We start from the raw sequence: 25,191 nt of genomic DNA, 5'->3' as shown, positions 1-25,191 counted from the left end.
TAAAGATGTTTATTTTGGTGCAAAACTTCTAAGATCCATGTGTAAGCTTTCACAATATGCATTTCCATGGATTTTTGGATACCCTTTCCTATTTATGATTTCAAAATTGTTTTTGTATAAAAATAAACTTATTTTCTAATGCCATCTCTCCATGAACTTTTTGGACATACTTAGTTGAAGCTCCCTCCCTTTAAAAATTAATTTATGGGCCCAGTGTGGCAGCCTAGCAGCTAAAGTCCTCACCTTGCGCGCACCAGGATCCAATATGGGCGCATGTTTGTATTCTGGCAGCCCTGCTTCCCATCCAACTCCCTGCTTGTGACCGGGGAAAACAGTCGAGAATGGGCCAAAGCCTTGGGACCCTGCACCCACGTGGGAGACCTGGAAGAGGCTCCAGGCTCCTGGCTTTGGACTGTCACAGCTCCAGCTGTTGTGGCCACTTGAGGGGTGAATCATCGCACAGGAGATCTTGCTTTCTGTCTCTCCTCCTCTCTGTATATCTGACTTTCCAATAAAAATAAAATTTTAAAAAATTCATTTATTATTTATTGCAAAGGCAGATTTACAGAGAGAAGGTCTTCTGTCCACTGGCTCATTCACCAAACAACAGGTTGAATGACACAAATGTTGATTTCTTCAAACACTTTGGCCTAAAAAAAATTTTTTTAAAGCCAAAATAAATCTTATGTCTTAGCCAACATCAAATACAATTCAGTTTTCTCAGGCTGGTGTTACAGCACAGTAGGTTAGGCTGCAACTACAATGTCAACATCCCATGAGTGCCATCTCACATCCTGGCTGCTGGACTTCTGATCTAGCTTTCTGCCAGTGTGCATGAATGCGGACTCCTGTCACCCATGTGGGAGACCCTAATGGAATTCTAGGAAGCTGATTCCAATGTGGCCCAGCCTTGGCTGCTGCAGCCATTTGGGGGAGTGAACTAAAAGATAGACGATTCTCTCTTTCTCTGTCTCTCTAGAACTCTGCCTTCCAAATAAATAAATCCTTAAAAGAAATAGTTTTCTCCAAAAAACTGTCTCTATCCCACCATGACCTAACTGACATTAACTGAGACTTTCCACTTGAGTGTCCTTGTGCAGCCAGGTGGAATGCTGAACGGTTTCACGCAGCTGCTAACCTGCCGTGGACATGTCCCGTGTCACACTGCTAACATCCCAACATATTCAAAATCTGCAAAGTGAACTCAACCACTGAATGTAGAGAAACAAAATGAAAGCTTTCTAGACAGCCACAGAGCCACAGCAGATGCCATAGGGGATGATCTGGGCCAGCAGCCATGCCTCTACTGCCAAGAGGCCCCTCTCCTCCCCCAACTCTGAGCTCCTGTGTGGTTGTTTCATTTCCGGTCAGGCAGTTTTAAAGACAATTAGGCAAGCATCATGATCATAAGGTACAGTGGTTGTCACCATGACAACAAGGAAAGAAAGAGAAAGATCAGTTCAATAAACGGATTTATACCTATGTCTTGTCCCAGTACATGGAAGATTCTCACCCACGCACTGGTACAAACATGGCTTAGGACATCGTACCTGATATTTGCAACCTACCACATTTGCAATGTATATGTTATATCAAGGTTTTTACCACTAAAATCTAATTCTCAATTTTTTCCCACTAACAGTACACAAGCATTTATTCATGTGACCAATAAATCAAGGGACTAAAAGATTTCATTTCATCTATTTGTTAAATCTACAGCTTTCACTCTTTCTATGCTATCCTAAAGGTTCTAGAATTGAAACAGACAAGGACACATGTAAGACCATTTTAATTATACATTACCTCATTATAAGGTGAAAAAATAAACTGGAAGATGATCAGTAGTCCAATGAGAGTAGGCTGGCTATCATAAAAACCAAATGCAGCAAAAAGTTCCTTCCGGCCAATTAACACAGCAAACAAGAAAAAACACAGGAACGAATTCATCTATAGAGAAAGATGGAAGATCCCCAAGTTATGATAAAGCTGATTTGATTGTGGGACCAGCAGTACCAAACAATAGCAGAAATTGTGGCTTGATTTTGAGAAAAGTGCTTGTGTGAGGGGCCCAGCTCAATGGCTCAATTAGCTAATCCTCCACCTCTACATGCTGGGATCCCACCTGGGCACCAGTTCATGTTCTCTACTGCTTTCCCTGCCTGTGGCCTGGGAAAGCAGCAGAATAGCCCAAAGCTTTGGGACCCTGCACCCACATGGGAGACCCGGAAGAGGCTCCTGGCTCCTGGCTTCAGATTAACTTAGCTCCCTCCATTGCGACCACTGGGGAATGAACAAAAGTACTTGGTGTGATTACAGAAAACATTATTTAGGTGTTTTACTTCGCTTTTATCCTCAAAAGGGAAATCGAATTTCTGCAAATACATAGCTGCAGTTTTTGGCAGGGGCAGCTTTGAGGGAGTCACCTTACAATGCAGGGTTTGAAGTGGTTCACGACATTGGGCTATTTTCTGTCTACAAATTACACTAGATCTGGCTTTGTCCAACAGGACTGCAGTCAAACCCCAGGCTCACACCTGACCTTTATGTGGCAGCCCTGAATTATCAGGTTGGCCTGAATCCTCTCTAGGAGCTGAACTGAATAGTTAGAAAGGTCAGAGAAAAGCACATTTATCTTTTAACAATATATGAGAGAGAAGAGGGAAAAAAAAAACAAAAAACAAGAATCTATTAAATAGGGCCCCTTGTAATGAAACTGGAGAACAAGTACCCTTAGCAGAGGTGGATCTTAGAGGCCAAATAGGTCATATTAAGGTGACCAGCTCCAAACCATCTGGCAGGTGACTCAAAGAGCGGGGCACACAGCATTAAAAGGCTCTCACTGGGCCAGAGTTGTGGCATAGCACGTAAAGCTAGTACCTGGAACAGCAGCATCCCATATGGTGTCAATTCAAGTCCTGATTGATCCACTTCCACTTCAGCTCCCTGTTAAGGCATCTGGGAAGGCAGAAAATGGTCCAAATGTCTGGACCTGCCACTCAGATGGACTACCAAGATGGAATCTTAGTCTCCTGGCCTTGAACCTGGCCCACCCTCAGTGGATGCAGCTATTTGGGAATGAACTAATGGATTTCTGTAATTCCTCCTTTGAAATAAATACATATTAAACAATTGCTTGTGTGAAACCTATCATACAAATAAATACAATACGTTAGCATCAGTTTAAAGTAACTGCTGTGGCATGACTGAGCCCCGAGACAGTTTGAAAGGTAGCAGTGAAGGAACACGGTCTTAGCGAGGGACCACCCAGCTGCACGTCTTACTGTCCACTCCAGCTGGGGAGGAGGAGTCTGAGCACAGGATATACAGGCACATAGTACACTCACTGTCAGCAGGTGAATAATCAATGGCAGAATGGTGAGGGCCTTGAAACAAACCAGAGGGTGGCTAACAAAGGGAACAGAAGGGAGGGATACGGAAAATTTCCTAAATTAGATCACGTTATGAATACACTCTGGCTTTATGTGCATGTACATGCATCAAGGCACCCCATGGTAGAGACTTGAGGACCAGCCAGCCCTGTCCCACAGACACCACACGCTTTGCCCAAGGGGCTCATCCTCAGAGCAGGCAGCATACCAGAGATGGAGTGTGTGAATCAATGATACAGGTTTCAGTGATACTTGGCCTGGTGCCAAGCGCCCAATCTGTCGGAAGGGTATCAAGCCCAGCCCTGATAGGTGTCACACCAGGGACCCCCTGGAATAGGCTGTTTCCATTGCACCCCTTTATGAGTCACCGACTGTTGATTTTTCTTCCTGAAGTGAATACTTGAGACTTAGATTTTGACTTGTTTAATGTCTTACCACTGCATATCCATACAACCTAGCTTCTAGCTAAGGAACTCTTCTTTATTCCTAAAGATGTTAAGGCAGAAGTGCTCACTGGAGTTGACAAGCCTTCCTTTGTGAGCTGTTAGCAGAACCAGCTGGTCTTTTTTTTTTTTTTTTAAGATTTATTTATTTTTATTTGGCAGATTCACAAAGAGAGGGAAAAACAAGAAAGTGTGTTGGGCAGAGCCAGGCTGGACTACAACACCCATTGGTTCCAGTGGAAGTCTGAGCTGGAAACAGAACCAACCCAGCAATTGCCACCACCAGCTGACTGGGGTGATGGACTGTGCCAGGCCCTGTACTTGCTAGAACATACAAGAACCTGGTCTGGGAATGCCTTGGACAAAGTTTCTTTGGAGATCTCCCCAGTCGAACTGCTGGACTCAGAACCCTACCATGAAAAGAGGAAGGACAGAACAAATCAATCAACCACCTCAGCCATATGTTGGCAGTGAAAAACTGGGCAAATGAGATTCTAAGACGGACTATGTCAATCAGTGCATTCTTCAAAGACCTCATCATGCTTGGAGTGGCGAGATTGGCAGCAATTCATAACTGTTGAAATATCAAAACCACTTGAGCAAGACCCTCGGAGCATGCCCCACATGCGGGACCTGGGGTGGGTGGGAGACTTGGTGGGGCTTCTTCCTTAATATCCCCTTTTACCTCAGATACACGAAGGAAATAATGTGGAAATAACAGTGTTACCTACTTTCCTGTAGCCCTTGAACCTTTTTACCCTAATTAACTATGTAAAGATTGTCAAAAATATAATTAAAAATGGGGAAAAAAATATTTATTTATTTTTATTTGGCCAATTCACAGAGGGAAAAACAAAAAAAGACGATCTTCTATCTGCTGATTCACTCCCCAAATGGCCTCAATGGCTGGAATTCCGCTGCTCACACACAGGTGCACAACCCCAAGGCTTGGGTCATCCCCTACTGCTTTCCCAGGCTACAAAGCAGGGAGCTGGAAGGGAAGTGGAGCAGCCAGGACATGAATTGGCACCCATAGGGGATGCCAGTTCTTGGAGGCAGACAATTCGTTTGTTGGAGCCAACGTGCCAGCCCCCGGAATATCTTAATGAATATGTGCAAACTTGAAAATAAGTAGAAAGCAAAACTTTAGCATGTCCTGGGATGACAGACCCCGAAGATTTCCACTTTTTTTAAAGGTGTTTTTTTTTTTTAATATTAGTGATGATGTTTATATAGTTGATGATGGTGGGAAGGGTCAAGATAGTGGGTGAGACCCTTGTTTACACATTTTCTTCTTCTTGTATGGGGGGGGAGAGAAGGATACAAGAGGAGAAAGCACGCCCAGTTTCCCAACCACCGCTTTACCCCAGGGACTGGGGAACTGCCACCCGATGTCTTCCCAGGGCCCATCATGGAGCATTTTCTGAGGGTTCTCTTCATGTGTCTGCAATAGCTCTCAGATGCTGCTGATATCGTCACTCCACGGACGAGCAAATCGTTCTGAGGTCAATTGGCTGTCACAGTCCACCTCTGAGCCTCCTTTGCCCCAGAAATTTGCTGTCAAGTTTCACTGGAGTAGATGCTCAATTTGTTCTGCTCTCCATCCTCAGCAAACCAATGGGTGCTGCGGCCCAGCCCAGGCCTGCCCACCACATGCTCAGCCCTTAGGTACCACAGGGGGCACTGCAGCCCAGTAAGAGAATCAGCTTGCCTTTATAAGGTATGAAAACCCACTTGAGTCAGTTAAGGGACTGGCATGGTAGCTTAATGGTCTAAATCCTTGCCTTGCAAGTGCCACGGGTCTCATATGGGTGCCAGTTCAGGTCTCAGTTGCTCCACTTCCCATCCAGCTCCCTGCTTGTGGCCTGGGAAAACGACAGAGGACGGCCCAAACCCTTGGGACCTGACACCTATGTGGGAGACCAGGAAGCTCTTGGCTCCTGGCTTTGGATTGGTTCAGCTCAGCACTGGCTGTTGCAGCCACTTGGGGAGTGAACCAGCAGATGAAAGACATTTCTCCATCTCTCCTTCTCTCTGTAAATCTGCCTTTCCAATAAAAACAAATCTTTTTAAAAAGTAAGGAACTGGTGCTTGGTACAGCAATCAGATCCCACTTGTAAAGCCTGCATCCCATCCTAGAGTGTTCGGTTTAGGTCCAGCTCTTCTGCTTTACTCAGCTTCCTGATTATGTGACCTGCTAGGTAGCAGATGGCAGTTCAAGGTAGCTGGGTTCCACACTGAGTTCTAAGTTCTCGGATTTAGCCTGGCTCAGCGCTAGCTGTTGCAGGCACCTAGCGAGTGAATCAACAGGTGGAAGACTTCTGTCTGCCTGCCTTTCTGTCTTTGTCTTTCTGCTTTTTAAATAAAAGACAAAACAAAAAACCCCTCCAGGTTACCTGTGCTCAAAGCCCAGTGACAAAGACAATACAGCTTCATGTAGAGCCTGGAAATTTCTTGTTCTGACAGGTAAAGCCCAGCAATAAAATGGTACTGATCTGCTGTCTTTATGTTTTCCAAAGATTCAACGAATACATTTTATTCTCCAAAAGCAAAAAACATTTTGAATAAAGTACTTTAATATCTAACTTGTGCAGGCTGCTTCTGTTGATCTTCATGACTCTGGAGGTGATGATGGTGGTGGTGACAAAAATACTTGCACAATAAATACATACGATGAAGATATTTATCAAGGCCCAGGGACTACTCCAAACTCTAAACACGTATTCACTCATTTACTCCTCGATCAGTCCTGCGAGAGATCGGTGTTTGGTGAAGAACGGGCCTGAGGTCGCACAGGCCGGGCACTGGGCAGCCCTCCGGGTTACGGAGCGGGTCTTACTGCTCAGCAAAGATCCTCTCAATCCCCCTCACGTCTCCTTTGACTACCACACCACAAGAAGAGCTGCTCGGCACTTACCTGGCTAATAATGATATTCTTGACTGTGTGTCCTAACTTCCAGTGCCCCAGTTCATGGCCCAGTACAGCAAGCACCTCCTCATTTTTACATCCTTGTTTCTTGGTCTGAATCAAAAAACAAATGGAAAAGGAATTATTCAGCACCTTCAAGAAGTTGACATGTTCCAATTCAGTGTGAGTGTTCATGAATTCTACCTTAGAGGAACAGATTTCTGTGCAAAACTGTACTTCATTCAAAAAACAACCCCCACACCTCACGCCATGTGAGACACTGGGTTAAGGAAGCTACAATCCTGAACAAACATTCCTTAACTCTGAAAAGTTTATAATCTAGAGTTGGAAAAAAACAGCTTTATCAACTGAACAATAATTAAATAAATCCTGATAAGGTCACATGACAGCCATATTATAAATCCACAAGAAATTTTGTTTTCAAAGATTGTTCCAAAAAGGGAAATTGTTCATGATGGACACAAATAATTACATGGTATATTCATTAGAAAGTATATCAGAAACATTAGAAATGTCTCCAAAATTGTACCCAGACACAGGAAGATGGTATGTTTGTGGCTAATGTGGCACAGTGGGTTCAGCTGCTGCCCATGATGCAGGCAGCTGCTCTGTTTCTGACCCAGCGTTCTGTTAATGTGCCTGGGAGAGCAGCAGATGATGGCCCAAGCCCTTAGGCCCCTGCAACCAGATGATGCTATGGGCTCCTGGTTTCGGCCTGGTCCAGTTCAGTGACTACGGCCACCGGGGCAGTGAACCAGAGGTGGAGAGCTCTATCCCTCTTCTGTATCTCTACTTCCAAACAAATATATCAATAACTATAAACATGGTCTATTAAATGAAGGACATAACCTAAAAACACACAGCACAAAATGTGTGAATACAAAAATGTGAATAGCTATATGGAAATCACAAATACAAATTAAAAAAAACCAGAAATGATGCCAAAATAAGAACTATAGTTATTTCTACACAGAACTATAGTATCTTTAACTATACATCTTTCATATAGTCCAAGTTATTACTCCTGACTCAAAAAAACAGGATTTCTTTTTCTTTTAAGGATTTATTTTTATTGGAAAGTCAGATATACAGAGAGTAGGACAGACAGAAAAGAAGATCCTTTGTCCACTAATGCCCCTCAAGCAACTGCAATGGCTGAAGCTGAGCTGATCTGAAGCCAGGAGTCAGGAGCTTCTTCTGGGTCTCCCACATGGGTGCAGGGTCCAACGCTTTGGGCCATCCTCAACTGCTTTTCCAGGCCACAAGCAGCGAGCTGGATGTCAAACAGGACCACCAGGACACAAACTGGCAAACATATGGGATTCCAGTGTAGAAGATGGGGACTTTAGCCACTAGGCTCTAGTCCCAGGCCCAAATTTCAGTTAATATAAGAGAAAGAACATTCATATTTAATTCAGTCAAGAAATAATCTTTTTTTTTTAAAGATTTATTTATTTTTATTGGAATGTCAGATATAAAGAGAGGAGGAGAGAAAAGGAGAAAAATCTTCTGTCCATTGATTCACCACCCCTCAAGTGGTCACAATGGATGGAGCTGAGCCAATTCAAAGCTAGGAGCCAGGAGCCTCTTCCGGGTCTCCCACATGGGTGCAGGGTCCCAAGTCTCTGGGCCATTCTCAACTGTTTTCCCAGGCCACAAGCAGGGAGCTGGATGGAAAGTAGGGCTGCCGGGATTAGAACCCAGACCCATAGGGGATCCTGACCCGTGCAAGGCAAGGACTTAAGCCACCAGGCTACCACACCAGGCCCAAGAGATATTGTTTGAAATCAGTGACATGATATAGTGGGTACGCAAGCATCCCATAGGGATGCAGGTATGAGTCCCAACTGCTCTACTTCTGATTCAGCTCCCTGCTAATGTGCGTGGGAAAGCAGAGGAAGATGACTGAGGTGTCTGCACCCACAGGGGACCAGAATGTGCTCCTAGCTCCTGGCTTCAGGCAAACCAGCTCTACCATTGCAGCCATTCAGGAAGTGAACTAGTGGATGGAAGATCTCTCTCTTGTGTGCTCTCTCTCTCTATCCCGATCACCTAACTCCTTTTCAAATAAAAACACAAAATATAATTTTGAAAAAAAAAAGTTAATATTTTTTTTTTAAAAAAGAAAAGGTTTATTTATTTTCATTGGAGAGGCAGACCTACAGAGAGAAAGGTCTCCCATCTACTGGTTCACTTCCCAAGTGGCCGCAACAGCCAGAGCTGAGCCCATCTGAAATAAGGAGTCAAGAACTTCTCCTAGGCCTACCATGTGCACGGTTCCAAGGACTTGAGCCACACACTGCTACTTTCGTAGGCCACAAACAGGGAGATGGAAGGAAGTGGAGCAGCCGGGACACAAACAGGTGCCCATCTGGGACCCTGGCACTTGCAAGGGGAGGAGTTAGACAATTCAGCCATCAAGCTGTGCCCTGCAGAACTTTTCATTTCTGCTCCTTGTTGGTAGAAAGCATCCTTTAATCCATTGCTGAGAAAAAGTTTATATATTATACAGTATCTCCAGGGAAGTGGAGGTGAACTAGTAGATAGACTGTCCATCTGCCTGTCTCTGCAAATCCGACTCATCAAGTAAAACAAATCAATCAAATTACAATAGTACATAAATAGATGAATATGGAATTAAGCTTTCTACAGTTTAGAAAAATGTAACCTACCAGGAACACTGGCAACAAGATTTCCTGGAATCAAAATATATTACTGTTTTCCTCCCCCTTCACCAATTTCTCATTTTATTTTTTTTTTAAGATATTTGTACTTTTGGGCCTGGCATGATAGCATAGTGGCTAAATCCTTGCCTTGCAGCTGCTGGGATCCCATATTGGCATCCCCTCATGTCCTGGCAGCTCCACTTCCCATCCAGCTCCCTGCTTATGGCGTGGCAAAGTAGTGGAGGACGGCCCAAAGCCTTGGGACCCTGTACCCATGTGGGAGACCCAGAAGAGGCTTCTGGCTTTAGACTGGTCATTTGGAGAGTGAACCAGCAGATGGGAGATCTTTCTCTCTATATCTTCTTCTCTCTGAATATCTGCCTTTCCAATAAAAATAAATAACATTTTTGTGATGTAACCTATTAATTAATAATTCATGAACCACCCAAAAAAATGCATTCAGTGGACTTAATAAATAAATACATACGGGCCCGCGCAGTGGTGCAAGCGGTTAAGGTCCTCGCCTTGCACGCCCGGGATCCCATATGGGCACCGGTTCTAATCCTGGCAGCCCCACTTCCCTTCCAGCTCCCTGCCTGTGGCCTGGGAAAGCAGTCGAGGACGGCCCAATGCTTTGGGACCCTGCATCCATGTGGGAGACCCGGAAGAGGCTCCTGGCTTCGGATCGGCATAGCATCGACCCGTTGCGCCTCACTTGGGGAGTGAATCATCGGACGGAAGATCTTCCTCTCTGTCTCTCCTCTCTGTATATCCACCTTTCCAATAAAAAAATAATAAAAATAAATCTTAAAAAAAAATACATACATACATACATTGTTTTCAGGATTTACTTATTTTTGGGCCTGGTGTGGTAGCCTAGTGGCTAAAGTCCTTGCCTTGCATGTGCCGGGATCCCATAACAGTGCTGCTATCCTGGCTGCTCTACTTCCCACCCAGCTCCCTGCTTGTGGACTGGGAAAGCACTGAGGATGGTCTAAAACCTTGGGATCCTGTGCCCACATGGGAGATCCAGAGGAAGCTTCTGGGTCCTGGCTTCGGATCAGCTCAGCTCTGGCTGTTGGGGTCACTTAGAGAGTGAATCAGGGAATGGAAGATCTTCCCATTTCTCCTCCTTTCTGTAAATCGGACTTTCCAATAAAAAAAATACATAAAGAGTTAAAAAATAAACTTAATTTATAAAAAAATAAACCAATCAATTCTTAATTAGGCAGTTTGGCTCTTATTTCTTGGTTGTTGGTCTGCTTTACAAAGCTGTCTTGAATAGCTTCAGAATCACATCCCAAGACAGGTTAAAATGGAAAAGAGAACGCTCCACAGAGAGGAGACCTGTTTACTGGTAATAGGCTCTCAACACTTGTTTTGGGTCCTGGTCTAGGTCAAGCCTCTGTCTGTGGTGCTTGCATTCCATATGGGCGCCTTTGTGTTCTGCTATTCCACTTCCCATCCAGCTCTTTGACAATGTGCCTGGGAAAGCAGTGGAGGATGGCTCAATTCCTTGGGACGCTGCACTCATACGGGAGACAAAGAGGCTCCTGTCTCCTGGCTAATTTAGATTGACTCAGTGCTGGCTGTTGGAACCACCTGGAAAGTGAATCAGCTGACAGAAGATCTTTCCCTGTGTCTCTACTTCTCTAAAAATCTGCCTTTCAAATAAAAAATAAGGGGCTCGGCGCAGTAGCCCAGCAGCTAAAGTCCTCACCTTGTATCTGCAGAGACCCATATGGGTGCCAGTTTGTATCCTGGCTGCTCCACTTCCCATCCTGCTCCCTGCTTGTGGCTGGGAAAGTAATTGAGGATAGCCCAAAGCTTTGGGACCCTGCACCCACATGGGGACCAGAAGAAGCTCCTGGCTCCTGCCTTTGGACTGGCTCAGCTCTGGCCGTTGCGCCATTTGGGGAGTGAACCAGCATATAGATTTTTCCCTCTGAATCTTTCTCTCCGTAAAATCTTTCAAATGAAAATAAATACATATTTAAAAGAAAAAAAAAAAGAAAATGATTATGGAAAAATCTATATACGGAACTTTTTGCACCAAAACAGAAACATTAATTCCATTTTCCACACATTTTGTGAAGTATCCTCATAGAAAACACTTTTTTTTCTCAAGTATACCTATGATAAAGTTTAATTTGTAAATTAGGCACACAGGCGGATCGTTAGCCTAACAATTAGGACATCAATTAAGATGGCTCCATTCCACAGCAGGGTATCTAGGTTCAGTCCCAGCCTGACTCCTGACCTCAGCTTCCTACACACCCACAGCGTGGAGGCAGCAACGACGGTTCAAGGGAGTGGGTTTCCACCACCAATGTGCAAGTTCTGGAATGAATTCCCCTTTCCTGGTTTTGGCCCTGACCAGCCTTGGAAAACTGTGGGCATTTGCAGAAAAAACCAGCAGATGGTAAAGTGTTCTGTCTCTGTCTCTCTAGCTGAAAGAATTTAAAAAAGACAAATTAGGTACAGTATGAGTTTAACAGCAACAACTATTGATAGGACAATGAAAGCAACACTGCAATGAAAGTTCCATGAACATGGTCTCTCTTGAAAGAGCCAAGACCAAATACATTAATATATTAATAGTTTGGATGTTCTGAACCTTGACTAACTGAAACCTCACACACACACACACCCATCTTCCATCTCCTGGCTCACATTCCAAATGCTCGTAATAGCCAGTTAGGCTAATTGAAACCAGGAGACTGGAACCAAAGTTGGGTGTTCCATGTGAGTGGCAGGGACTAAGATGCTTAGGCCATCTTCTGCTGTCTTCTAGGGTACACATGAGCAGGATGCTGGATTAGAAGCAGAGGAACCAGGACTCAATCCAGGCACTCTCATATGGAATGCGTGTGTTCTACGTGGCATCCTAATGGCTGCGTCAAGCACATCTGTCCCGGTCCTTGTTTTGTCTATAAGATGCCAGTTTATTTATGTTTAAGGAGTATTTATTTGAAAGGCAGAGTTAGAGATAGGGAGAGATCTTCCATTTGCTGAGTCACTCCCCAAATAGCTTCAATGGCCGGGGCAGGACTAGGATAAGCCAGGAGAGCAGAATTCCATCCTGGTCTCCCACCTGAGTAGCAGGGGCCCAAGCAGTCAGACCATCTTAGACTGCTTTCCTAGGTTTATTAGCAGAGAGCTGGATCAGAAGTAGAACAGCTGGGACTCAAACTAGCACTCACACAGGATGTTGGTCTCCCAGACTCCCTCACTGCAGTTTAATTTACTGCATTACACTGCTAGCTATTTTGTATTTTAGTTTTTATTATTCTTGCTACTTAATTTACTTGAAACAGGCTATTTGTTACCCTATTTGTCTTCTGAAAGATAAAATTCAGAAAGTGTGTTTCCTACACATCTATTAAAATGCAACAGTTATTATGCAGACATTCATTACAATGTTAACTACAGTTATCACTAAGTATTTCAGGGACTTTGGCTTTCTTTTATCATCTTTGGTTAAAAAAATTAAACATTTCTCATTCAGACTTAAAGACCATTTTTGTGTGCTGGTGTTTGCAGTGTAGTGGTAGTGCCAGGATCCCATATGAGCGTTGGTTCAAGTCCCAGCTGCTGCCAAACTAGCTCCCTGCTCATGTGCCTGGGGAAAAAAACGGATGACCCAAGCACTCGGGACCCTGTAACTCATGAGGGAGACCTGAAAGAAGCTCCAGCCTCCTTGCTTCATTCCAGCTGTCTCTGTCTCTCCCTCTCTAGATGTGTATGTTAACTGCCTTTCCAATAAAGGAAATAGTATTTTTTAAAAAATTCATGTACTACCTAAAATCATCTTACCAATAATACACACTCTGGGAAGCAATACAGGTAATGACTGCCGAGTCAGCCCTTGACTTTTTCCTTTCCCGTTCGTAACAGTCATCACCAAGTACTTCAATTCCGTCCACTACAGCTGCTGCACTTACTCAAACTCTCATTACAAGGCAGGCCCCCTCGTTACTTCCCATGCTTGACACAGTAGCCCACAAGTCTCTGCTTTCAGTCTCTACCCTTCACGCTGGGACTAAATTTTAAATCTTCATAAGGTAAGTTCAGCCTCTACTCAAATCAAATTAAACCTTCCAGGCCACTGGAAATGGTCACTAGATGTCTTGCTGTACCATTCTATCTTCACAAGAATCCATTTAATCATCAGTCTTAGAATATAAGTTGAGCATTTTACTGTATCCAAGCTTTAGTCATTTCTTACCATGAACCTGAAATTCTCATCCCCAAGTCAAAATCCTGCCTGGTTCAAACATTCTCTCACCTAAGATATCTCTCTGACCACCAGACTGCATAAAAGCCAACTCCTGACATTTATTACACTCTATCTTCACTTATGAGCTGTTTGTCTCTTCCACTTCAGGTTCTTCCAAGTAGACCTGTGTCTAATGTATATCTTGTCTTCTCACTTGAATATAAATGTCAGAATATATGTAGTAATTTTAAAAAAAAAGCAGGTTGGGCACAGTGCGCCATAGCCTAGTGGCTAAAGTCCTTGCCTTGCATGTGCCTGGATCCCATAGGGGCGCCGGTTCTAATCCTGGCTGCTACACTTCCCATCCAGCTCCCTGCTTGCAGACTGGGAAAGCAGTGCGGGATGGCCCAAAGCCTTGGGACCCTGCATCTGCGTGAGAGACCCAGAGGAAGCTCTTGGCTTCTGTGTTCGGATCAGCTCAGCTCTGGCTGTTGTGGCTACTTGGGGAGTGAAACAGAGGATGGAAGATCTTCCTCTCTATATCTCCTCTCTCTGTATATATCTGACTTTCCAATAAAAAACAAAAATAAGTCTAAAAATAGGGCCCAGCCTAGAGGCCAAAGTCTTCGCCTTGTACATATTAGGATCCTATACGGGTGCCAGTTCGTATCTCGATGGCTCTATTTCCCATCCAGCTCCTTGCCTGTGGCCTGGGAAAGCAGTCGAGGACGGCCCAAAGTTCTGGGACCCTGCATTCACGTGGGAGATCTGGAAGAGGCTGCTGGCTTTGGATCAGCTTAACTCCAGCCATTGTGGCCACCTGGGGAGTAAATTAATGGACAGAAAGTCTTCCTCTCTGTCTCTCCTCCTTTCTGTATATCTGACTTCCTAATAAAAATAAATAAATCTTTAAGAAAATACAGTACAAAGTATTTCACATGTTATTTCATTTAATCTTCACAACACTAAAAGGCATCATTAACTGGATGTTTTCAACCAAGACAGCTCTTTTCCCTGGGATGGCTGACAACATTTGGAGATATTTTTTGTTGTCACAGTTCTGGGGGAGGAGGGACACTGCCACCTGCTGTTAGTAAGGAGAGTCCAGGGACCCATCATCCATGCTGAGAAGCCCAGGACATCTTACAAAACAGCCACCCAGTTTAACAAGTCAACAGTGTCGAGGCTGAAAAACCCTGCTAGACTCATCTTTCAGGAGAGAAAAGATGGAAAAAAAAAAAAAAAAGAGAGAAGAAATCAAAGATTTAGAAAGCTTGGAACTGACATTGTGGTTCAATGGATTAAGCTGCTGAGAAGCTGCTCCACTTTCAATCCCACTACCTGCTAACAAAGCACCGGGAAAGCAGCAGATGATGGTCCAAATACTTGGGCCTCGGCCACCCATCTGCAAGACACAGATAGAACTGCAGATTCCTGACTTTAGCCTTGAGTAGTCACGGCCTCTGTAGCCATTTGAGAAGTCAATCAGAGGATAGAAGATTTCTTTCTGTAGTTCTAATTGATCAATTAATGAAAAAATGAAAGGATTTAGAAAGCTTAACCTACTTGCCAAAGTTACAAGTCAGTAAGTGAACAGGGACCTAAAATCCTCTCTAAATTGCACCCAAGCCAATGGCAAATTCCATTGCACATGCCTTGATGACTCTTCCAGAGAAAACCTCTGTTGTTCCTAATCACCGGCCCTTGCCCCCTCCGTTTAGTGCTGGCACTTCCAGCATTTCTAAGCAGCATCGGAAAACCTCATCCAGGAACAGGATTCAGAAGCAGCTTGCTTAAGCAAGCCTTCTCCTGTGTTTCACACTCGATACCCAGTATTCAGAGCTTCACACTAGCAAGTGCCATGTTGTGGGATGATTGTAGGACTGTCTTCCCTTTAGACCACAAACTTAACAGAAAGGCTAGCTTCTTTATTCATGCTTTCTTCATGCCACAGAACATATCTCAGGTCACAGACCATTCATAAATGTGTCAAATACATAACATCAAATAAACAAAGCAATGCACCCAAGGATAAGCAACTACCACATGACAGAACCAGGATTCAAATCCAAGTCTCTCTGTTGCCAAAGCTTTGAGTGTCTAAGTCTCAGTGAATCTAAAAGCGTATGTAAGCAGGTATGTATGTAGTAAAAGCCCTGTTTCATAACAGCTTCCAGGGTTAACATGTACTTTCTGTAAAAGTGTGCAGAGTAGCTGGTACATAGAAACAGTGGTCATCTCTCCCCAGTACCAGAACAACTAAGACTACGGTGTTTTTCCTTGAGAGTCTTCCTGAATTCTACCCTCGCTGCTAGAAACTGCTGACTGAGTTGTCAAAGAAACTACGAACAAGACTAAGGCAGAGTCTCTTAGGAAAAGGAGAACTCACTTTCACTTTAGCTTTTTTGTCTTCACTGTCCCCTTCTCCATCACTGCGGGGTTCCATGCCAGCCTCCTCCTGCAGGTCTTTGTTTAGTACAGAGTACTCTTCTAGCAGGGTGTCAAACAAGACTATTCGCTTGTTCTTGAAGAAGCCATAAAAATAAGCATTGCTGTGGGAAGAGCGTTTAGATCCTAAGGAAAGACAGTTCAAAGCAGGGAATATAATTAAAAAGTCTGGGGTTCTTTGCAGAGACTCCTGGAAACCGAATTAGTGGACATTAGCATTTTCAACTTAATACCTGGAGAAAACTGCACTGACCTCAGTCCCCGCCAGCAGCCCAGTGTCCGGTTCCCTGCATTCCTGCCAACGTTTATGCTCACTGCTGCTGTACAGCGATGCCTAGGTCAGTAAAGCTACACATCCAACAGCTGTGGAAGGACTAAACCATGATAAACAAGAAAAATGGAATTCTAAGCAGCCAGAAAAAAAATAAAAAAAACAACCACAATTTTGAAGAATCTTACTAAGGAAAAGCTCATTGATATCACTGTGAAAGATACAAGCAAGCATCGTGTGTATAAGGTCTCACCACTGTCATAAAAAAAAGTAAATGTAATTGGAAGCGTAAACACAAGCCTGATTAAAGATGCAGCCAAACACTGAAGTGTTGAGCACTGGGTTCTAGAATCAGGGATTTTTATTTCCTCCCCCCACCACCCTTTTTTTTAACAGATTTATTTTATTACTGAAAAGTCAGATCCACAGAGAAAAGGAGGAAAGACAGAGAGAAAGATATTCCATTCTCTGGTTCACTCCCAAGTGGCCACAATGGCTGTGGCAATCCAAAGGCAGGAGCTTCTTCTGGGTCTCCCATGTGGGTGCAGGGTCCCAAGGCACTGGGCCATCCCGCACTGCTTTCCCAGGCCACAAGCAGGGAGCTGGATGGGAAGTGGAGCAGCCTGAATAACAAACCATCACCCACATGGGATTCCAGTGGATGCAAAGTGAGGATTTAGTCACTAGGCTATTGCTCCCGGCCCTATATCCTCCTTTCCACTTTTCCTAAGACTTTAAAAATAAGCATATTTGTTTAGTCAGGAAAAACAATCAGGTTATCTTTATGAAGACTCAAAACTAAAACATACTTAAGTCTGTAACAGTGGCTTACACTATTATTTATGGTTAAATTTTATTTTATTTATATAATTTTTTAATTTCCAAAGGTTCTGCACTGACTAGTGAACTGAGTATAGCAATTAAGAGTGTGGACTTAGATCTGGCACTGTGCAGCTTGAACCACCACCTGCAGTGCCAGTCTCTCATAGGGGTGCCAGTTTGAGTCCCAGCTGCTCCACTTCCAATGCAGCTTCCAGCTATAGCTCCTGGAAAGCAGTGAAGGATGGCCCAAGGTCATAAGTCCTTGCATGTGTTGGGAGACCCAGAAGCTTCAGACTCCTGGCTTTGGCCTGGCCAGCTACAACGGCCACTGGGGATAGATCTCTCTCTCTCTTTCTCTGTCTCTTCCCTTTTCTTTGTGTAATTCTGCCTTTCAAACAAATAAGATTTTTTAAATAAAAAACAATATTTTTTATTTTAATAAAATAAAACAATATCTTTAAAATATCGTTAATATTTATAAATAAATCCATCTGCTAATATTACTAATTCATCAATTTAATAAATTATTAATATGTTATAAATAATCAATAATATAATGTATTTGAACATGTTGTGTTCATAATATAAATTATAATATACAAATATAATATACTGTTATTTAACAATTTTTAATATATTAAGTCAATATCAATAACAAACGGATTAAGATAAAAAAACAGCTCCAATCTTGGCTCTGCCAGATGTTAGCTGCAGAAACTTAGGAGAGTTTACAAGGAGAGGGCAACCATTGGGATGGATTCTGTATTACAGAAAATAGACTGAGTAAAGTGTTTAGCATCCTGCCTGATCCACACACACTATTCTACTTTTCAACCTGCTTTTAAAGAAATGGGAGTGGACACCGTGGCACGGCTGCTGCTTGGGATGCCCACATCCCATCTGAGAACAGCTAATTCAAACCCCAACCACTACGTGCATCCCACCCAGCTCCCTGCTAACACTTCATGGGAGCTGGTACTTGAGTTCCTACCGTCCAGATGACAGACCTGCTGGAGTTCCTGGCTCTTGGTTTCAACTTCGCTTAGCCTTTGCTGCCTTCAGCACTCAGGGAACGAATCAGCAGATGGAAAAATCTTGGTGTGTCTCTCTCACCTTCTCTGTCGCTTTGCCTTTCAAGCACATAGATAAATGCTAAGAACTTAATTATGTGAAACCTTACTGGTTAGAAAGTTGTACCACTCTGAGATTTAACACTGTCATTTCATCTCTATCTTCTTTGATGATGATTTTTTTTTAAGATTTTTAATTTTTATTGGAAAATCAGAATTATAGAGAGGAGGAGGAGACAGGAAGATCCTTTGTCCATTGATTCATTCCCCAAGTGGTTGCAACAGGCAGAGCAACACCGAGCTGAAGCCAGGAGCCAGGAGCTTCTTCTGGATCTCCCACATGGGTGCAGAGTCCCAAGGATTTGGGCCGTCCTCAACTGCTTTCCCAGACCACAAGCAGGGAACTGGATGGGAAGCAGGGCTGCCAAGATCAGAACTGGCACCTATATGGGATAGAGGCGAGAACTTTTAGCCTCTAGACTACCGCACCGGGCCCACGGATGATGATTTTTTTTTTTAATTAATTAAAAGCTTTCTTAGAACTCATCCAAAGTTAGTTATGGAAGTAACAATAGTACAGTAAATAAAATTAATGTCTTTGAATCTCCAAGTGTGGTCTAAGGAATCCCTATATCAAAATCACCCAGAGTGTCCATCAGAAGCACATACCAAAACCACCCATCAAGTAAGAATCTCTGGGAATGGAGTGTAGGAATCTGTTAGCAAGCCTTCCATGGAATTCCTGTACTGACTAAGTGTAAGAGTACCCTGGTGGGCATGGCAACATGGCCTAATGGCTAAATCCTTGCCTTGCACATGACGGGATCACATAAGGGCGCCGGTTTGTGCCCCGGCTGCTCCCCTTCCCTTCCAGCTCCCTGCTTGTGACCTGAGGACGGCCCAAAGCCTTGGGACCCTGCACCCACGTGGGAGACGCAGAAAAAGCTCCTTGGTGTGGACTGGCTCAGCTACAGTCATGGTGGCCAATGGTGAACTAGTGGATGGAAGATCTTTCTGTCTCTCCTTCTCTCTGCAAATCACCTTTCCAATAAGACTAAATAAATCTTTAAAAAAAAAAAAAAGGAGTACCTCTGCACTAAACCCAAGCCTTCTGTGTCATACTGTCAGCCACGTAGCAGACGCTCAATGCTTCTCCACTGAGTAATCAGTGCTACACTTCAGGAATGCAATAATCTATTTGAGCATTTCAAAAATCAAAATTTTCTGTGCAAATGTGAGGCTCGTCCATCAGTGGCTTCATACTTCCTTCATGCCATGCTATCTCAGTCAGCCTCCTGGCAGTATTTAACACACAGCTGATCACTTCCTCCTGACACACTTTCTTCTCCTGGCTTTCTTTTTTTTTTTTTTTAAGGTTTATTTTAATTTTATTGGAAAGTCAGTTATACAGAGAGGAAGATCTTCCATCCAATGATTGACTCCTCAAGTGATCACAACAACCAGTGCTGCACTGAGCCGAAACCAGGAGCCAGGAACTTCCAGGTCTTCTTCTAGATCTCCCACACGGGTGCAGGGTCCCAAGGCTTTGGGCTGTCCTCAATTGCTTTCCCAGGCCACAAGCAGGGAGTTAGATGGGAAGCGGGGCCACCGGGATTAGAACTGGTGCCCATATGGGATCCCGGGCATGCAAAGTGAGGACCTCAGCTGCGAGGCCACTGCACTGGGCCCTCTTCTCCTGTCTTTTAAGACCTGATTTTCTCCTGGATTTCTTCCTACTCACATGGTCTCTCCCCTAATGCTCCTTTGCTGACTGTTAGCCCCCTGCTACCTCTGGTCCCATCTCTTCTCTGAGTGCCCTTACCCATGGCATTAAACACCATCCACGTGCCAGGGACATCTAAATCTCCCCGTCTACTCTGTCCTCTCCACAGAAGTCCAGACAACCTACCCAGTCACTCAGCTGACCTCTCCCTGTGGATGTCTATATATTTGGAAACTGCTTTCTTGTTTGTTTTCTTTTCCTTGCCCAGTATGGATATCTTCTGTCACAGTTTAGGAAATTTTACACCATGAAAGTCTTGCGAGAGATCAATTCTCATTTGAAAAATCTAGAAAACCAGAGACGTGCCTCCCCAGCACTCCTGGAAGCTAGCCTCACGTCCTGGGTCAGTCAGTCAAATGCATCCACTGAGGAACGAGAAACAGGCGATGAGAGATGAATTCTGCAGGTGTGAGTGCTAACTACTGGATCTGGTGGCCAAGGTGGCAGCATACCCAACGGACTGACTCAGCAGTAGAAGCCAGTCCTAGGTCCCAGCCTCTCTGTGTAACTTCAGTCACTGCCTACTGCCTAGCATCAGTTAGCCCAGCCTGCCTGGGGATTCTGCGAGCCTTCACACACTGTTTCAATAGAAAATTCCCAAGACAGCCACAGTTGGTTTCTATCGCATGCAGAACTGCAACAAACATGTTTAATTGATATTTCAATGCGTAACGCCTCCATAGAATGCTTAATTCCCTATAAACCTGTTCTCTCAGTTTTTTCCCTCCTAGGGAACACACCATTTACCCAACTGCTCAGGTCAAAAATCTAAGCCATTATCTTTGATGTCTCTTTCTCTTTTTCCCCCAAAGACAATCTCTAACACCTGGCTCGAACGTATCATCTCTCTCTACCAACTACTATTGTTCTAGCTTAAATAACCATTACTTCCTACTTGGACCGTTACAGCAGCCCTCCTTGCTTTCACCCTACCTCTGCCTAAAATCCACTTCCCACGGTAGTAGAAGATACTACGAAAACACAACAGACCACGGCACGCTCACATCTAAAGCCGCTGATGGCTTTCCCTTACTGAATTTAAAATAAAACTCAAACTCCTTACCCTAACTTACAAAGACGTACGGGGTCTAGCTCTTGCCTAGCTGTCAGAGTTCCTCTCCTGTGTCCTGCTGTGCTGCGGCCACACTGGACCGCTTCACATTCCTCGAAGAGACAAAACTCTCCAAGCTCTTCTCGCTGATCTCACCTGGGCCTATCTTCAACTTTGAGCTTCACAGCCGGCTGTTCAGATGGCCCCATCTAAAGGATCTACAGTCCTCCCACACCAGCTCACACCAGTAACGCTCTCCCAGCATTTGCTATCTGCTGTGTGTTTTTGAGGGCAGGATTCATGGCCTTTCTCTACAATATCCCGAACAGTTATAACTCTGCAATGTGGGTTATGATTATTAACAACATTCACTCATTCAAAATATTTTTAACGACTGTTAAGTATTGTTAGCAACAACAAAAACATAATTACACATGAGTGTAACTGCTGCAGCCAAGGCTAGTTGCTCAAAGTCACGCAGGTACTGTGTGGTAGAGTCAGGATTCAAACTTAGTACTGACTCCAAAGCCAGAGCTCAAAAATGCTTCCTTATACCACCTAAAACTTTGACTTTCCATAATGTCCCAGCTCATGTTATAACCTTCTTTAAAGCCTTCCCTATTTATCCAAAATGGAAATAGCAGCAACTATATTATACAGCTGAGATAAATACATATAGTGGTAGATATGTATCTATCACACACTGATTACCCCTACAGTCACACGAACTACCATTTCATGTTACCTGATAACTTACGTGATTAGCAACTTAGACTGCCCCTTCAATTAAAGCCCCTCAGAGACTGCTCTGCACTGATTACTGTACTAACAGTTTAATTTCACTGAATGAAAGAAAAGAAGCTACAGATGTTAAGTAGCATTTGGCTTATCTGTCTACCATCTCCCCGTAGAATATTATTCCAATTGTTCTTGTAGCTTAGTTGTACAGCTTCAGAAGCAGCTAAACATCAGAGAACCCTACATTCTTCAAGTTGTTAGTTCATTCTTTTCAGTTATGACCATCCCCGTTCTTCCTGATGCTGCAACTGTAATATGCAAAACCTCAAGTGTCTTTCAGTCTCTCTTCCTTTGCCTAACACAGCCATTTCTGACTGGTGACAGTCTACAGCAAAGATCAGCAAACTATGGCTCATGGGTCAAATCCAACTGGCTGCTTTCTTTATAAAGTTTTATAAACTTAATAAAGTTTATTGGAATATATCCATGTTCATTGGTTTATCTATCACAGGTGGTTATTACTGGAACAGCAGAGTCGGATAGCTGTGAAGACTTAAACGGCCCACAAAGCTGAAATAGCTGCTTCTAGCCATTTATAGAAAACACCTGCCAAACTGGAGGGCTCAACGGAAACTCAGCGGGGTGAAGTGAATCACTCAATAGTCCATAGCTGCTAAGCAACAGAGGCAGGACCAGTTGCATTCACCTACAAGGATTTCAATGTACAGGTTCCCAAAGTCTAGGTAATTTTCCACTCCATTTCTGTAGGCTTCCCTAGGACTCAGTAATTTTATGAAACTACTTAACTCTCAATACAATCATCAAAAAAGCAGAATATAACCAATGTGAAATATGTAATGGTATTATAATTTTAAGTAATTTACAAGTTAAATCAGAGTCCTCCAGAACACTGGATATTCCTGGAGTTGACCAGGCCAACAAGATTATTTCTTGCTTATGACCCATCAAACAAGTTAATGCTAAGTAGAATTTGAAGATTTAATGGTTCAAATCAATTACCTACAAGAGTGAGGCCAGGTACAAAAGTGAATCAGTCAAATATAACATAATGCAGCAAGGAATAAAAAAAGACTCAATCAAAAATTAAAAGCAATACTGTAAAGCTAACCAACCACAGCTGCAGTCAAGAATAGACCATCAAGCTACTAGTTTTTATCCCTGGACTATGCCTTAAAGTCCCATAAATCTTCAAAAGTCAAAATGTAAAATTCTAACCTTTAAACACTAAAAACTTTAATACCCAGCTAATTTATAGTCCATTCTTTCATTAACAATTTAGAAATGAAGTCCTATAAAAAAAATTCGAATAAAACCCTCTTGCTCCCGGGTAACCTTACCTTCTACAACATACACCTTTGTCAAAGGAAAGTCAATATTCTTTGCCATCACTTCGATTTCTTGCTTAAGCTTTCCCTCAGGGAGAGGTGTGAATTTGTCAAATAAAGGAGCAATGTAATCTGCATAGATTGTGACAAGGACCTGAAAAGCAGATGTCAGAGCAGCTTAAGAATATGTTCTCAGGGAAAAAGACAAAAAACTATTACACAGATCTAATGGTATTAAAAACAAATACGTGGACTCCAAACCTGAAAACAGAAAGCTTATCTCCTATGCTCTACTATTCCCAGACCCAAAGTGCCAGATGGTAAGAGTTCACTATCTGTTTTGACAGATTAAATAAAATTGAGTAGTTTCAATAACACAACAAACCTGTGAATTTTATTTTAGGAGATAATGCTAACTAGAAGCGATTATGGTTTCCAGGTGGCAATAAACAGTCCTTCTAAAACTATCCTGGGAAACAAGGCATGGTAGCCTAGTGGCTGGGGTCCTCGCCTTGCAAGTGCCGGGATCTCATGTAGGTGCCAGTTCATGTCCTGGCTGCTCCACTTCGTTTCCAGCTCCCTGCCTGTGGCCCGGGAAAGCAGTGGAGGATGGCCCAGAGCTTTGAGATCCCACGCCTGCGTGAGAGACCCAGAAGAGGCTCCTGGCTTTGGGTCAGCTCAGCTCCAGCCATTTGGGGGCATTCGGGGAGTGGACCAGCGGATGGAGGATCTTTCTCTCCTTCTCTCTGCATATTTGACTTTCCAATTAAAAAAATAAGTAAATCTTAAAAAAAAAAAAAAAAAACTATCCTGGGGATTTCTGCTTCTTTGTGAACCAGTCGTAACATTAGGTTTCTGGGGCCCGGCGCGATGGCGCAGTGGTTAAGGTCCTCGCCTTGCATGCCCGGGATCCCATATGGGCGCTGGTTCTATCCCGGCGGCCCCGCTTCCCATCCAGCTCCCTGCCTGTGGCCTGGGAAAGCAGTTGAGGACGGCCCAAAGCTTTGGGACCCTGCACCCGTGTGGGAGACCCGGAAGAGGCTCCTGGCTTCAGGTCGGCATAGTATCGGCCCGTTGCGCTCACTTGGGGAGTGAATCATCGGACGGAAGATCTTCCTCTCTGTATATCTGCCTTTCCAATAAAAAAAATAATAAAAATAAATCTTTAAAAAAAAAAAAAACATTAGGTTTCTGAAGTCTTTGCTCAAAGAGGAACTAGAGCTTGACTGTGTTTCCACTTAGCCCGCTTGTCTTCTGCAGCTCCTACCACACATCTACTACCACTTCGGTATAAGCTGTTCTAGAGCATTTCCTCTCTTTATCACACAACAGATACTGGTATACTAACTAGCACTCATTCTTTGATCTTGATCCCACTAGTAGGAAGTGAAGCAATGAGCATCACTTAATTGTAGCTGAGTTAAACTTGAGCATCAGTGGAACTGAAGAGTTGACAGATGATATTTTCTGGGGGCTGTGAAAAGATGGCTGGGTAGCATCGTATCACAAAGCAGTTTCAAATATAGGATGTGGGGGTGGCAAATATGTGAGGGAGGGGAAAATGGGTCAGAGGAGTAGTGTGGAGGTGCAAGGAAGGAGAAAACAGGTGGCTGGGTGGGGGAGGGAGGAAAGGAAGAAGCAAAGCAAACGAGCAAAAGAAGGAACCCAGAAAAGGGAGGAAGGACAACAGGGTGGGGCAGGTAGAGAAAAAGTGCAGAAAAAAGCTAGAGAAGTGTGTGATTGCTTTCTCTCGTCCCTCCTAAGTCTATTTTCTCTTCAAAACATTCTGATTTGCAGGCAATGGGGATCAGACAAGAACAATCTTTGAATGATCACTCTCAGTTATCCACTATCAGCCCCAAGCAGTCTGACAACCGGATTGTTTAAATGGCTAATAACTAGTGTCATGAGAGTGAGCACAAAGAGAATAATATTTGTTGTCAAATTTCTACGCTCGAAAGCAGATCCCCAAAGAGAAGCTCTTCTGAGAATCTACTTATATTTCAATGCTTTAGA

General features: G+C 43.7%; 1 protein-coding gene across 1 annotated transcript in view; it reads right to left on the bottom strand.

The window, feature by feature from the left end:
- ZMPSTE24 (zinc metallopeptidase STE24) overlaps nt 1–25,191 on the bottom strand; it is a 39,491-nt gene that overhangs the window by 2,487 nt on the left and 11,813 nt on the right. Inside the window, exons 6-9 of the mRNA XM_040974295.1 lie at nt 23,188–23,329; nt 16,036–16,220; nt 6,750–6,854; nt 1,804–1,947 (exon numbers count right to left, since the gene is read on the bottom strand). Of these exons, the coding sequence (XP_040830229.1) occupies nt 1,804–1,947; nt 6,750–6,854; nt 16,036–16,220; nt 23,188–23,329 (576 nt within the window). The remainder of the gene's footprint in view (nt 1–1,803; nt 1,948–6,749; nt 6,855–16,035; nt 16,221–23,187; nt 23,330–25,191) is intronic.

Source organism: Ochotona curzoniae, unplaced genomic scaffold (assembly GCF_017591425.1).
Source record: "Ochotona curzoniae isolate NIBS_2020 unplaced genomic scaffold, NIBS_Ocur_1.0 contig_2404, whole genome shotgun sequence".
In the NCBI taxonomy this organism is placed as follows: Eukaryota; Metazoa; Chordata; class Mammalia; order Lagomorpha; family Ochotonidae; genus Ochotona; species Ochotona curzoniae.
This window is presented reverse-complemented; position numbering and strand designations above follow the sequence as displayed.